Source organism: Chiloscyllium plagiosum, chromosome 5 (genome assembly GCF_004010195.1).
Source record: "Chiloscyllium plagiosum isolate BGI_BamShark_2017 chromosome 5, ASM401019v2, whole genome shotgun sequence".
In the NCBI taxonomy this organism is placed as follows: Eukaryota; Metazoa; Chordata; class Chondrichthyes; order Orectolobiformes; family Hemiscylliidae; genus Chiloscyllium; species Chiloscyllium plagiosum.
The window spans coordinates 39,391,651-39,404,195 of NC_057714.1; the positions used below are offsets into that span (position 1 = coordinate 39,391,651).

The window sequence follows — 12,545 nt, forward strand, 5'->3', positions numbered from 1 at the left end:
CTCTTGTTATGAAGGCCAGCATGATATTAGCCTCCTTCACTACCTTCTGTACCTGCATGCTTGCCTTCATTGACTGGTGTACAAGAACACCCAGATCTCTTTGTACTGCCCCTTTACCTAAATTGATTCCATTGAGGTAGTAATCTGCCTTCCTGTTCTTGCCACCAAAGTGGATAACCATACATTGATCCACATTAAACTGCATCTGCCATGCATCTGACCACTCACCTAACTTGTCCAGGTCATCCTGTAATCTCCTAACATCCTCCTCACATTTCACCTTGCCACCCAGCTTAGTACCATCAGCAAATTTGCTAATGTTATTACTAATGCCATCTTCTATATCATTAATATATATTGTAAAAAGCTGCGGTCCCAGCTCTGATCCCTGCAGTAACCAACTGGTCACTGCCTGCCATTCCGAAATGAAGCCATTTATCACTACTCTTTGTTTCCTGTCAGCCAACCAACTTTCAATCCAAGTTAGTACTTTGCCCCCAATATCATGCGCCTTAATTCTGCTCACTAACCTCCTATGTGGGACTTTATCCAAAGCTTTCTGAAAGTCCAGGTACACTACGTCTACTGGATCTCCCTCATCTATCTTCAGAGTTACATCCTCAAAAAATTCCAGAAGATTAGTCAAGCATTATTTCCCCTTCATAAATCCATGCTGACTCTGACCTATCCTGTTACTACTATCCTGATGTGTCGTAATTTCATCCTTTATAATAAATTCCAGCATCTTTCCCACCACTGAGGTCAGACTAACTGGTCTATAATTTCCTGCTTTCTCTCTCCCACCTTTCTTAAAAAGATGGGAGAGAGAAAAAATGAAGTCGCAGGTAGATAGGATAGTGAAGAAGGTGTTTGGTATGCTTTCCTTTATTGGTTAGAGTATTGAGTACAGGAATTGGGAGGTCATGTTGCGGCTGTACAGAACATAAGTTAGGCCACTGTTGGAATATTGCGTGCAATTCTGGTCTCCTTCCTGTCGGAAAGATGTTGTGAAACTTGAAAGGATTCAGAAAAGAATGTTGCCAGGGTTGGAGGATCTGAGCTAGGGAGAGGCTGAACAGGCTGGGGCTGTTTTCCCTGGATCGTCGGAGGCTGAGGAGTGACCTTATAGGGGTTTACAAAATTATGAGGGGCATGGATAGGATAAATATACAAAAGCTCTTCCCTGGGGTTGGGGAATCCAGAACTCGAGGGCATAGGTTTAGGGTGAGAGGGGAATGTTATAAAAGAGACCTAAGGGACAACTTTTTCACGCAGAGGGTGGTATGTGTATGGAATGAGCTGCCAGAGGAAGTGATGGAGGCTGGTACAATTGCAACATTTAAGAGGCATTTGGATGGCTATATGAATAGGAAGCGTTTGGAGGGATATGGACCAGGTGCTGGCAGGTGGGACTAGATTGGGTTGGGATATCTGGACGGCATGGACGGGTTGGACCGAAGGGTCTGTTTCCATGCTGTACATCTCTATGACTCTATTATGTTTGCCAGTGGTATAGTTGATGCATTTATTATACCCTTTCCAATTTACAGTTACAATTCATAACAAAAAGTAAAAGCTGTCAAAATGTCAAATAAGTTTTTCTCTTAGAATCCCTGATCGGTCCTGTGGTATCTGGAGGACAAGTGATGTGCTACCTTATGGAGAGGGTGAAAGAAGCTGAATGTGAATTGCCCAGTGTAATTATAACTGATGCAGTCTGAACAGTGACTCTGGAAGGTTACATGCATTTCTCTGTCCTTCGGCCCAGTTGGAGAATCGAAATAACCTTCCAAGAGAAATTAAATGAACAGACTGAATTTAATTTCATTCTTTTGATTCTACCAAAGACGAGTATGAATAAGAAGTGGTGAACTCTAGGTTGAAAGTAGTCATGATGTTCACCTTTTCTGGCAATCCTGGCTATTCAGAAATGAATTAAAGACCATTTACAAGAAGGTTGATTTTGATGAAGACGTCTATCAGGACCACATCCAGCATTGTGCAGCCAATTACTGGAATTATCAACACAAGAATATGGATAATCTTTACAGCCTTGATAGAGGCCAGAGTTGATTGGTCCACTCTGTGGGTGAAAAATAAGGCAAGGCACATTCACAGAGACAAGGGAAGAAAAACAAAAGTTGCGTGCTAAGTTTGTTACAAGAAGGAAATAAAGTTTAGAATGTGTTTTCCCCTTTGTTACAGTAAAATAACAGAATGAATAGAAATGCTTTTGCCATTGTGAATAATCTCAGATGGGATAACGTGTAGGAGGTGGGGAGTCTAAGCCAGTTGCAAATTTAGCAAGAGACTTGCACTGACCCCTTAAGGTGCAGAAAACCAAATCTATTGTCAATCAGGCCTTGCTGAAGTCAGTTAAAAGTCACACTGGGTGAGGCAGGTAGGTAAACCATTGCCCTTCCGGCCTGAAACTTAATCTGGAGATGTCATTAATCTGCTTTTTCGCCTCCAAGTTTGCCAAATCTGTGACCCCAACTCTGCTATTTCAATCACCCCACTGAAGGTTGGAGCACCAAGATTTCCTTTCACTTCTCCTGTGTTTTTTTTTGCTTTAAAATCAACTAGTTAGCAGTAGTGGTGAGAGATGGCAAATGTGGGATATATTTGTATTCTGAGAGCACCCATTGTAAAATTATAGGCCTTTTGCTCCCAGTTTTCAGATGTACTCTCAAACATGTGAAGAATCTTTCCAGCTTAGATGTATATTTGTTGCTGGTCTTGAAACTCCTGTCCAAATATTACATTTCGCATTATAACATTTGTTTTAAACTCTTGGCTCATAACATGTGAGTGCTACAAATGTGTTGTTGTCCTTCTTAGCCCTCATAGTTCAGAGTGAATTTAATTGCCTAGTTATGAAAGTAAATGTCTGTATCCTCATAAATTTTGAATCCAGCCTCATTAAATCTGATTAGAAATTCTGGGTTGCTGAGCAAGCTGTTTGCTTTCATACACAAATTGACATATTAATAGTGATGCAGAATATCTTTTTGGAGGATTCACTGGTGGTTTATAGCTGCATATATTTCAAGCAATAAAGCCAAATAATGCACTCTGCATAATATTGTACAGATCATATTTCATAGAGAGAAAAACTAAATTGTATTTATATTTGCTGATATAGTGAATAAAACAATATTGAATAAAAATATACTGATTACTGGCAGGTAGGGTTAGCTACCTGCTGTTTAAACCCCTTGCATGCACTTGTTGGTGCAAGAGAATGTTAATGGGCTGGGATGTTATTACTGATAACTTGCCTCAGGGGCTTTAATGCACAATACCATAAATCAACAAGAAACCTCATTTGTTTTCCTTCATGCTTGCTCATTATTCTTAGCACTGCTTGATGTGTTATTTGCACAGTGACATTGATATGAATCAACAAAACTTATAAAATTTAACCCAGTGACAACCCTATGATTTGAATATTGTTGAAACAACAAGACACAAAAGACATTTATGCTTTGCTATAATGTTCTTTGCCATATGCATTTTGATTTAATATTATAGAACTATAATCGTCAAATACAAGAACTTTAAAGCAATGTAATTTGATTAATGTGACCAGTGAATTTGATAATTTGTCAAGAAACTATTAAACTCCTTTTAGAAACATAGAAGATTGGAGCAGGAGTAGACCATTTGCCCTCTCAAGTAGGATCCGCCATTCAATACGATAAAAGCTGAACATCGAGCTCGGTACCAAATCCTGCCCTTCCCCCATATCTCTTGATCCCTTGAGCCACAACAACTAGACTAATTTCCTTTTGAAACCATCTTTGCCTAAATCTTGTAAAAACAACAGATTCAATATAGTAGAGCAAATGAGACAGCAGCATCTGGCAGACACATGTGCTATTAAGCAGAAAAATCGGGAACCACCAGCTATATCATCACAACAGGGATCTCACTAAGAGACTCAATAGTGGAAGGGTGTAAAGTTGCAGTACATACATGATAGAATTACATTAAAATCACCAAAATCTCTTGGGGTTTGTCCATTGCGATTTTGTTACATTTTTAATGGTGTGAAAATATTAATTACTGCCAAACTGGCATTGAAACTTTGCCTTAAAAAGTACAAGGTGTCATCGTTATCAAATCTTAATTACTGGTGGAAATTTATAAACACTAAATATTACTTCTAAGAAAAGCTTTTGTATTTGAGTCATTTTTTTCTGAATCCCATCTTTCCTTATCTCTCTTTGCTTCGACTTCAGTATGTGGTGTGGCATTGAACTAATTATTCTGACATTTCCTAGTTCAGATTGTATGTTTCAGTTTTGATTCTTTATTCTGTTAAACTGTTGAAACACACAGTTGTTTGAGCTCTTTGCTAATACGCAAAAATCCCCAATAGTGCCGTGCTAAAATAGATTTCTAATCATCACACATTTTCTTCAAAAGCACATTAAAATTGAGGGCAATTGTTAATGAAGTGAACAGCTGTCATTTTTCTTGTGCGGCTTGAATCTGGGTTCAAGACAGACTGGTCAAAGAGAAGACAAGGAGAAGAATTGTCTTCAGGCTTGGCTTTCTTTATATCATTTTATTGCATATTGTCCAAATACTGCAGTACATGGTATTCAGAGATATACTCAACTTTTTTTTGAGTGATATTCTAAGACTGGCAATTATCATCCATCTGTAGTTGCCCTTGAATTGAATGACTTTAAGAAATTTCTGATGGCAATTAGGAGTCAACTACATTTCATGGTGTGGTCCACACCATGTAAAGACAGTAGCTTTCCTTCCTTTAAATCCCATTAGTGAGCAAGCTAGGTTTTTGTGACAATCAACAATGATTATGTAGTAGCCATTAGGTTAGCTTTTAATTCCAGATTTGCACTGGATTCAAATTTCATCATCTGCCATGGATGATTTGAACCCATGTTCCAAGAACATTAGGCTGTGTCTCTGGATTACTAGTCTAGCAAATTTACCACCACACTACTGCCTCCTCTAAGATGACTGTTTCATCATTGAATGTCTATGCCATGAAGTCTATTGCACAAACCCATTTGCACGTAGTTCTAATACTCACACAGTTAGATTTCAGGTTCCTCTTTAGCTTGCCACGTGTTTCTCTCTTCTCCTTTAACTCCACCCATGCCATGCCATTTGTGTCCATGAGGAACAACTCCATGGCATTGTAAGGTTGCTCCATTAAACCTGCGTGCCCTCTGTGCTACCTATTCAGTTGCCCGGTCACCTGCCCACCCGAAGCAGCAACAACAGCTTTGTGACCCACTTGTATCTCTCTTAATATCTGCCTCCCTCTCATTCCAGAGGAAACCAGCGCAATATAGGACAGAAAGAATCAAGACCTGGTGTGCTGTAATTTGATCCCTGGCCGCTTATGAGGATCCTGATTCTGACTAGTCCAAACTACTGTATGACCATCTGCAACACTCTTAACTGGTATTAGATGTTGCCTTTGACGTATTAGGCTAGGAAACCCTGAGTGAAGGCTGCCTCCCTTGATTTAACAGTGGACAGCCGACAACTATGATTTTAAGTCTGTGCTAAACAGCACAGAAGGCAGTAGTAATGAGCCTATTATCTCTGGCTGAGGGGGCAAAGCATCACAAGGCAAGGATGCTGTGAGCATCTAGGTAAGTTCAGAATGTGTGAGAGCTGTGACAGAGAGTCCAGCAATGCAGTTAGCTTCAGTCCAAGATCTGGGTGCATGTCTCTGAGTGCAGCATCACGATGGTGGTTAAATGCAGCATTGAAGTGTAGAAGCATTCTGTAAGTAGATTGGCAAAGAGCTTTGAAGGTTCTTAGATATCAGTACATAATGACATGTCAGTGTGAGTGGATGTAGACTGCATGTGGCTGATGTCCATGGACCGTGGTCTGAACTCTCGATGCCTGGTGTTCAACATGGAGGTTGTTTGGACCAAGCAGCTAGCTCAACATGTCAAGCACATGCTCAGGTTTCCACACCAGGTTTTCCCACTGTCTGGTTTGTTGGGTGAATTTGGTAAGATTTCTAGCATAATATTAATGAGATGAGTTAGGCTGTCAACCAAGGAACTTAATAAGTGTTAATTGCTGTCATTTGCTAACTTGCTGCCTGGTGAGAATATTGTCATGCTGCTTATCAGAAATATACAAGATGGAGTGAGATGTTCTCAATGTTGTGATGCACCTCACCAGAACTCTCACTCAACTCTGCAACAAGTCCCATCATAGCCCACATCCCTCAAACACCTATTGAATTCCACTAGAAGACCCAGACAACAATATCAGCATTCTTCAGTATGCCCTATCCCAGTGAAAAGACAGATCCAGCAGAGATGAAGATGGCATATTATACAGTAGGCAGTCCTCAACTTTGCCTCTAGACCTTATAAAGTCTCACTGTATCAGTCAAGCATGGGCAATGAAATTTCCTGCTGATTACCACATCCACACCCTGCTCAGTTGAAAATTCTGTGTTCCTCCATGTTAAACACTATTTGGAGGGAAACACTGAGGATGGCAAAAGTGCACAATGTACTCTGGATGAAGTACTTCAAATCTATTACCAAAAATGACTCTGTATCACCAGTGCTGACCTGTCTGGTTGAATCCTAAAATCATAGCTGCTAGACTTGGTTTGCAATAAGTGGTGAAGGAAAACCGGCTTGACCTCATCTTCGCCATTCTGTTTACTGCAGATTCATCTGCCCATGAGTGTATTAGTAGGAGTGACCATTGAACATTCCTTCGGAAAGCAAAACCGCCTGTTTTCATATTGACGCTGCCCTTCATCATTTTCTGTGGCATTATGACAGTGGGCTAAAGGGAACAAACTTAGAGCTGATTTCGCAACTCCACTCTTAACATCCATGAGGTACAATCTGCAACCTCTTAGCCTGTAATATCTCCTCACTACCATTACCATCAAGTCAGGAAATCAAACACTGGTTAAATAAAGAGTGCAGGAGGACATGTCAGGAGTAATAATAGGCATACCGAAAGGTGGCAAACTTGGAAAAGATACAGAAACAGGATTGCTTGTATGTCAAATAGTATAAACAGCAAGTGAAAGGACTAAGTAGTTTTACAACCAACAAACATTGAAGTCCTGCCACATCCAGTTGTGAATGATAGTGGCCAATTAAAAAACACACTAGAGAAGGCAGCTAACAAATATTCCTATCCTCAAAGATGAGAGAGATCAGCACGTCAACAGAAAACATAAGGCTGAAGCATTTGCCTCAATCTTTAGCCAGAAGTGCCTATTGATGTTCTACCTTGGCTTCCTCCAGAAGTCACCAGCATCACAGCTGCCAGTCTTCAGCCAATTCGATTAAACCCGTAAGATAGCAAAGTCCTGGTCAAAACTCTGGGATTCACTCTCTAATGACATGTGCCTACCCACACTAAATGGCAGCACCACTTCAAGAAAGTAGCACTCCTCCACATTTTCAATGGCAACTTGGGATCAACAATAAATGGAGGTCCACAATGCCTCCATCCCATGAATGAATAAAAATCAATCATTGTTGCATATCCGCTAATATTTTGATCTGAATTTTAGGTTGGGCAGCAGCTGGTGGTAGTTCTCAGCCTACATCCCAAACTACAGAACAAATAAATGGATTGATCGAAAACATCAATAAGAATCCATTCAAAGGTAATCACATCATCTGTCCTTCCACTAAAAAGTGACATTAGTAATCATCATTTTGATTAACCTTTTCATATAATAAATTAGGGTGCATTGGTATTTATGGTTATATCTGCTATGCTTATTTTTTTCCCTCTTTATTCCTGCATCCATGCTACATGTTCCCAGTAAAAGTGAAGTTTAATGATGGCAAATACCATTTACAGCTGGACCATTACTGGTTTTGAATCTGGTTAATTGTCCAAAATATCCCATTTATATCAGTTAATACTTTTGAATAGGTTATCTGAATTTGGAGAGCGAGAATGCTACACAAATGTTCAATTCCTAATACTCTTGAGGAAGGAATCATTCAGAACTTCAAGCTGTTATCGTTTTTATAGTTCTAATTTATTTTTGGTTATACATTTTCAATAACAATTGCATTTATAAAACAGTAAAATATACAACTGTGAATGGAGGTTTTGAGTTATGAAAATATCTCTGGATAGGCTGGGACTTTTTTCACTGGAGCATAGGAGGTTAAGGGGTAACCTTACAAGCATTTATAAAATCATGAGGGGCATAGATAAGATGAATAGCAAAGGTCTTTTCCCTGGGGTGGGGGAGTTCAAAATTAGAGGGCATACTTTTTAAGGTGAGAGGAGTGTGTAAAAACGGTGCCCCTCATTTCCTTTTTAAAACTGAGAATGGTTTGTGTGTGGAATGAACTGCCAGAGGAAGTGGTGGATACAAGTACAGTCACAACGTTTAAAAAAACATTTGGGTAAGTACATAAATCCCAAGTGATCTAACTATACTAATGCAAACTTTGTCAAAGGCTTTACTAAAATCCATCTAAACATCATCTACCACTCTGCTCTCATTAATAGAGTCATAGAGTCGTACAGATGTACAGCACGGAAACAGATCTTTTGGTCCAACTTGTCCAAGCCAACCAGGTATCCCAACCCAATCTAGTCCTGCCTTTGAGCACCTGGCCCATTTCCCTCCAAACCCTTCCTATTCATACCCATCTAGATCCCTTTTAAATGTTGCAATTGTACCAGCCTCCACCACTTCCTCTGGCAGCTCATTCCATACACGTAGCACCCTCTGCATGTAAAAGTTTCCCCTTAAGTCTCTTTTATATCTTTCCCCTCTCACACTAAACCTATGCCCTCTAGTTCTGGACTCTCCCACCCCAGGGAAAAGACTTTGTCTATTTATCCTATCCATGCCCCTCATAATTTTGTAAACCTCTATAAGGTCACCCCTCAGTCTCTGACACTCCAGGAAAAACAACCCCAGCCTGTTCAGCCTCTCCCTATAGCTTAAACCCTCCAACATCCTTGTAAATCCTTTCTGAACTCCTTCAAGTTTCACAACATCCTTCCAATAGGAAGGAGACTAGAACTGCATGCAATATTTCAACAGTGGCCTAACCAATGTCCTGTACAGCCGCAACATGACCTCCCAACTCCTGTACTCAATACTCTGACCAATAAAGGAAAGCATATCAAACGTCTTCTTCACTATCCTATCTACCTGTGACTCTACTTTCAAGGAGCTATGAACCTGCACTCCAAGATCTCTTTGTTCAGCAATGCTCCCTAGGACCTTACCATTAAGTGTATAAGTCCTGCTAAGATTTGCTATCCTAAAATGCAGCATTTCGCATTTAATTAAATTAAAATCCATTTGCCACTCCTCAGCCCATTGGCCCATCTGATCAAGATCCCGTTGTAATATAAGGTAATTATAGACTTCCCTCACACAAGGCCATGCTGACTATGTCTAATCAGTCGTTGCCTCTCAAAATGAATGTAAAATCTATCTTTCAGAATCACCTCCAACAACTTATCCACTGCCGATGCCAGGCTCCCAGGTCTGTCGTTCCCAGGCTCACCCTTACTGCCTTTCTTCAGTAAAGACACAACGTTAGCCACCCTCCTGTTCTCCAACACCTCAGCTGTGGTTATAGATGATACAAATATTTCTGCTAGGGGCCCTGCATTTTCTTCCCTAACTTCCCACAACATCCTGGGATACACTTGATCATGTTCTGGAGATTTTATTCACCTTTTTGTTTTCTAAGACCTCCAGTACTTCCTGTTCTGTAATGTGAACTGTTAGCATTGGGGACTTAGCTGAATGCACAGCAACCAATGATGGGGAACATTTGGGGATTCCCAAGAGGGCAGAGTTGAAGGAATATAGAGTTTTAAGAGGGATATCGGGCTATAGGTGGTTACACAGCTAGCAGGGGTGACACCATGCATGAATTTGAACACTAGGATGAGAATTTTCACAGAGGCATTCCCAGACCAGAAGACAATGTAGGTCAGTGAGGTGTAAGTAGTAAAATAATTTCTTATGATTGGATGGGAGATATCACAGCATTAACAGCCTTGTTCATCACAGATTTGTTATGTGTTTCCCATTTTATTCCTGTCATATATCATGGTATTCTGAATGATTGCAAACAAATGCATTAGAAATCGTGAATATATAATGCAAGTTTCATTAGGCTTACAGAGGCAGGGCAAAGATTCAGCATTTTTATCTTATTATATTGAAACCCCAAAACTTATTTCATGCACTGTGTGGAGTTTGTTCAGTAATGAGAACAGCTGTCATTTATTACAATATTTCTCATGTTTGAAACATGAGTACATAGGATGTTTTGAAACTAGAAAGGGTTCAGAAAAGATTTACGAGGATGTTGCGGGTCGGAGAGTTTGAGTAACAGGGTGAATAGGCTGGGGTTATTTTCCCTGAAGCATTGGAACCTGAGAGATGACTTTGTAGAGGTCTATAAAATCATGAGGGGCATGGATAGGGTAAATACACAAGGTCTTTTCCCTGGGGTGGGGGAGACCAGAACTAGAGGGCATAGGTTTAAGGTGAGAGTGGAAAGATTTAGAAGGGACCTAAGGGGCACCTTTTTCACGCAGACTGTGGTGCGTGTACTGAATGAGCTGCCAGAGGAGTGGTGGAGGCTGGTACAATTGCAATATTTAAAAGACGTCTGGATGTGTATATGAATAGGAAGGGTTTAAAGGGATATGGGCCAAATGCTGGCAGATGGGACTAGATTTATTTAGGATATCTGGTCGACATGGACTGAAAGGTCTGTTTTTCTGCTGTTTATCTCTATGACTCTATAATGTATATATAATGCAATGTGTTCTGTTCCTGAATTTGTCCTCACTGGTGACCTGAATCTATTATTATCAAGTGCTGAATGTAATGCAGGTTGGTTGTACTGTACACAGTTTAATTTATGCCATAATGCAGTTGATGTTTTGTCATGTTAGAATTAGATTTTATTTTCACGTTTACTGAAGTTCAGGGATACAGGAATACAGTGAAAAGCATATAAAGTTACCATTCTGTAGCACCATCTTAAATACAAAGGTACCTCGATACAAAATCTTAGGTATAAGGTAGAAAAGTAAAGAAATAAAGTTAAAAGTTCAACATTACAGTTCTGAATCTGGTTTTATAATAAGTTAGCTTTGACATGTTTTGTCAGACAATGTGATAACACAGTTAATTTTTGTATTTACAGCTGCTCAGAAAAACCCAACTGACCTGTCTACGTGGTTTAATCTTTTTGCTGATTTGGACCCATTATCAAACCCAGATGCTATTGGACGAACTGACAAACAGCATGAACTTCTTAATGCATGACACATACCTAAATATCCAATTGTCTGTAATCACGACTATAATATTGTAATCTTTAGTAAATCTATCACTTGAGTACTAGAGCCTAATTTTCTAATATTTCAGTCAGAATGGAAACTGCTATGAAAATGGTCCAGCTTTATTATCAGCACAGGAACTGAAAATCTGTTAAAAAAAAATAAATCTGTAAGTTTTGATGTCTTATTGCCAAAAAAACGTAGAGAGCAGTTAAGTGTTTTTTGGTCTAAATAAGCATACTGTGTTTATTTTATTTTCTACAAGAGTAAACATGCTGAATTCCTAAAGAATGCAGCAATGTAATGAGGCCATTTTCCAATTAAGGCTCACCCTTATCCTGTGGACTCTCTCTTCTTCCAGACTGACCATATCTCCTTATCCACCCTCAGTTACAAAGTGGAATTTTTTTAAAAATCATTTATCATGATTAGCTATAAATGTGATAATTGCTACTTCATAAAATGTGTACAATGTGGCATCTTTTTTGGTTAATCTTCTCCAACCACGTTGCATAATGGGTCACCTTCTGAACTTTATTTTGTTCTCTAAATATTTGCAGTAGTAAAAAACCAATTTCATTACAGGCTTTTCTTTGAGGTAACTCATTGAGCTTTATAGTTTATTTCTGAAGAAAATTATGAGATAGGAGTACTTGTAGCACCAGGCTCAGTATCAATATCAATACATGCAGTATCAACATTGATAGAAATTGAACATGTTGTCAAAATCTGATGTGAAGCAAGTCCAACATTGCTTTCCAAAATTTGGCCAATTTCTGAGTCACAGGATGAAAATTGGATTTTTCATTTTCGATTTTTTTTCAATGTATTTTTTTCAATTATATTGACCACAGTTTCTTTGGTGAGTGCCACATACATGCTCAAAAGCACACAACACCAGTTTATAGTCCAACAGGTTTATTTGGAAGCACAAATTTTGGAGCATTGCTCCTTCATCAGGTGGTTGAAGAAGGAGCAGCGCTCCAAAAGCTAGTGCTTCCAAACAAACCTGTTGATTATAACCTGGTTTTGTGTGATTTTTAACTTTGTCCACCCCAGTTCAACACCGGCCCCTCCAAATCATGGCATGCATGCTCAGCAGCAATTCCCAATGCAAAATTTTCTCTGCACGGCAAAGATTATATCATTGATACCTTTTTCAGAGTGAGATGTGTGGTAGAAACTTATACATATTTTCTAGGCAAGTAACA

General features: G+C 39.4%; 1 protein-coding gene across 9 annotated transcripts in view; it reads left to right on the forward strand.

The window, feature by feature from the left end:
• The window catches only part of ica1 (islet cell autoantigen 1), a 135,600-nt gene extending 124,205 nt beyond the window's left edge, over positions 1-11,395 (forward strand). For all 9 annotated transcript variants that reach the window (XM_043689871.1, XM_043689874.1, XM_043689868.1 and 6 more), the window contains 2 exons: positions 7,556-7,651; positions 11,199-11,395. In XM_043689871.1, the coding sequence (XP_043545806.1) occupies positions 7,556-7,651; positions 11,199-11,320 (218 nt within the window). In that variant the 3' untranslated portion in view covers positions 11,321-11,395. The remainder of the gene's footprint in view (positions 1-7,555; positions 7,652-11,198) is intronic.
• The last annotated feature ends 1,150 nt before the right edge of the window (positions 11,396-12,545 follow it).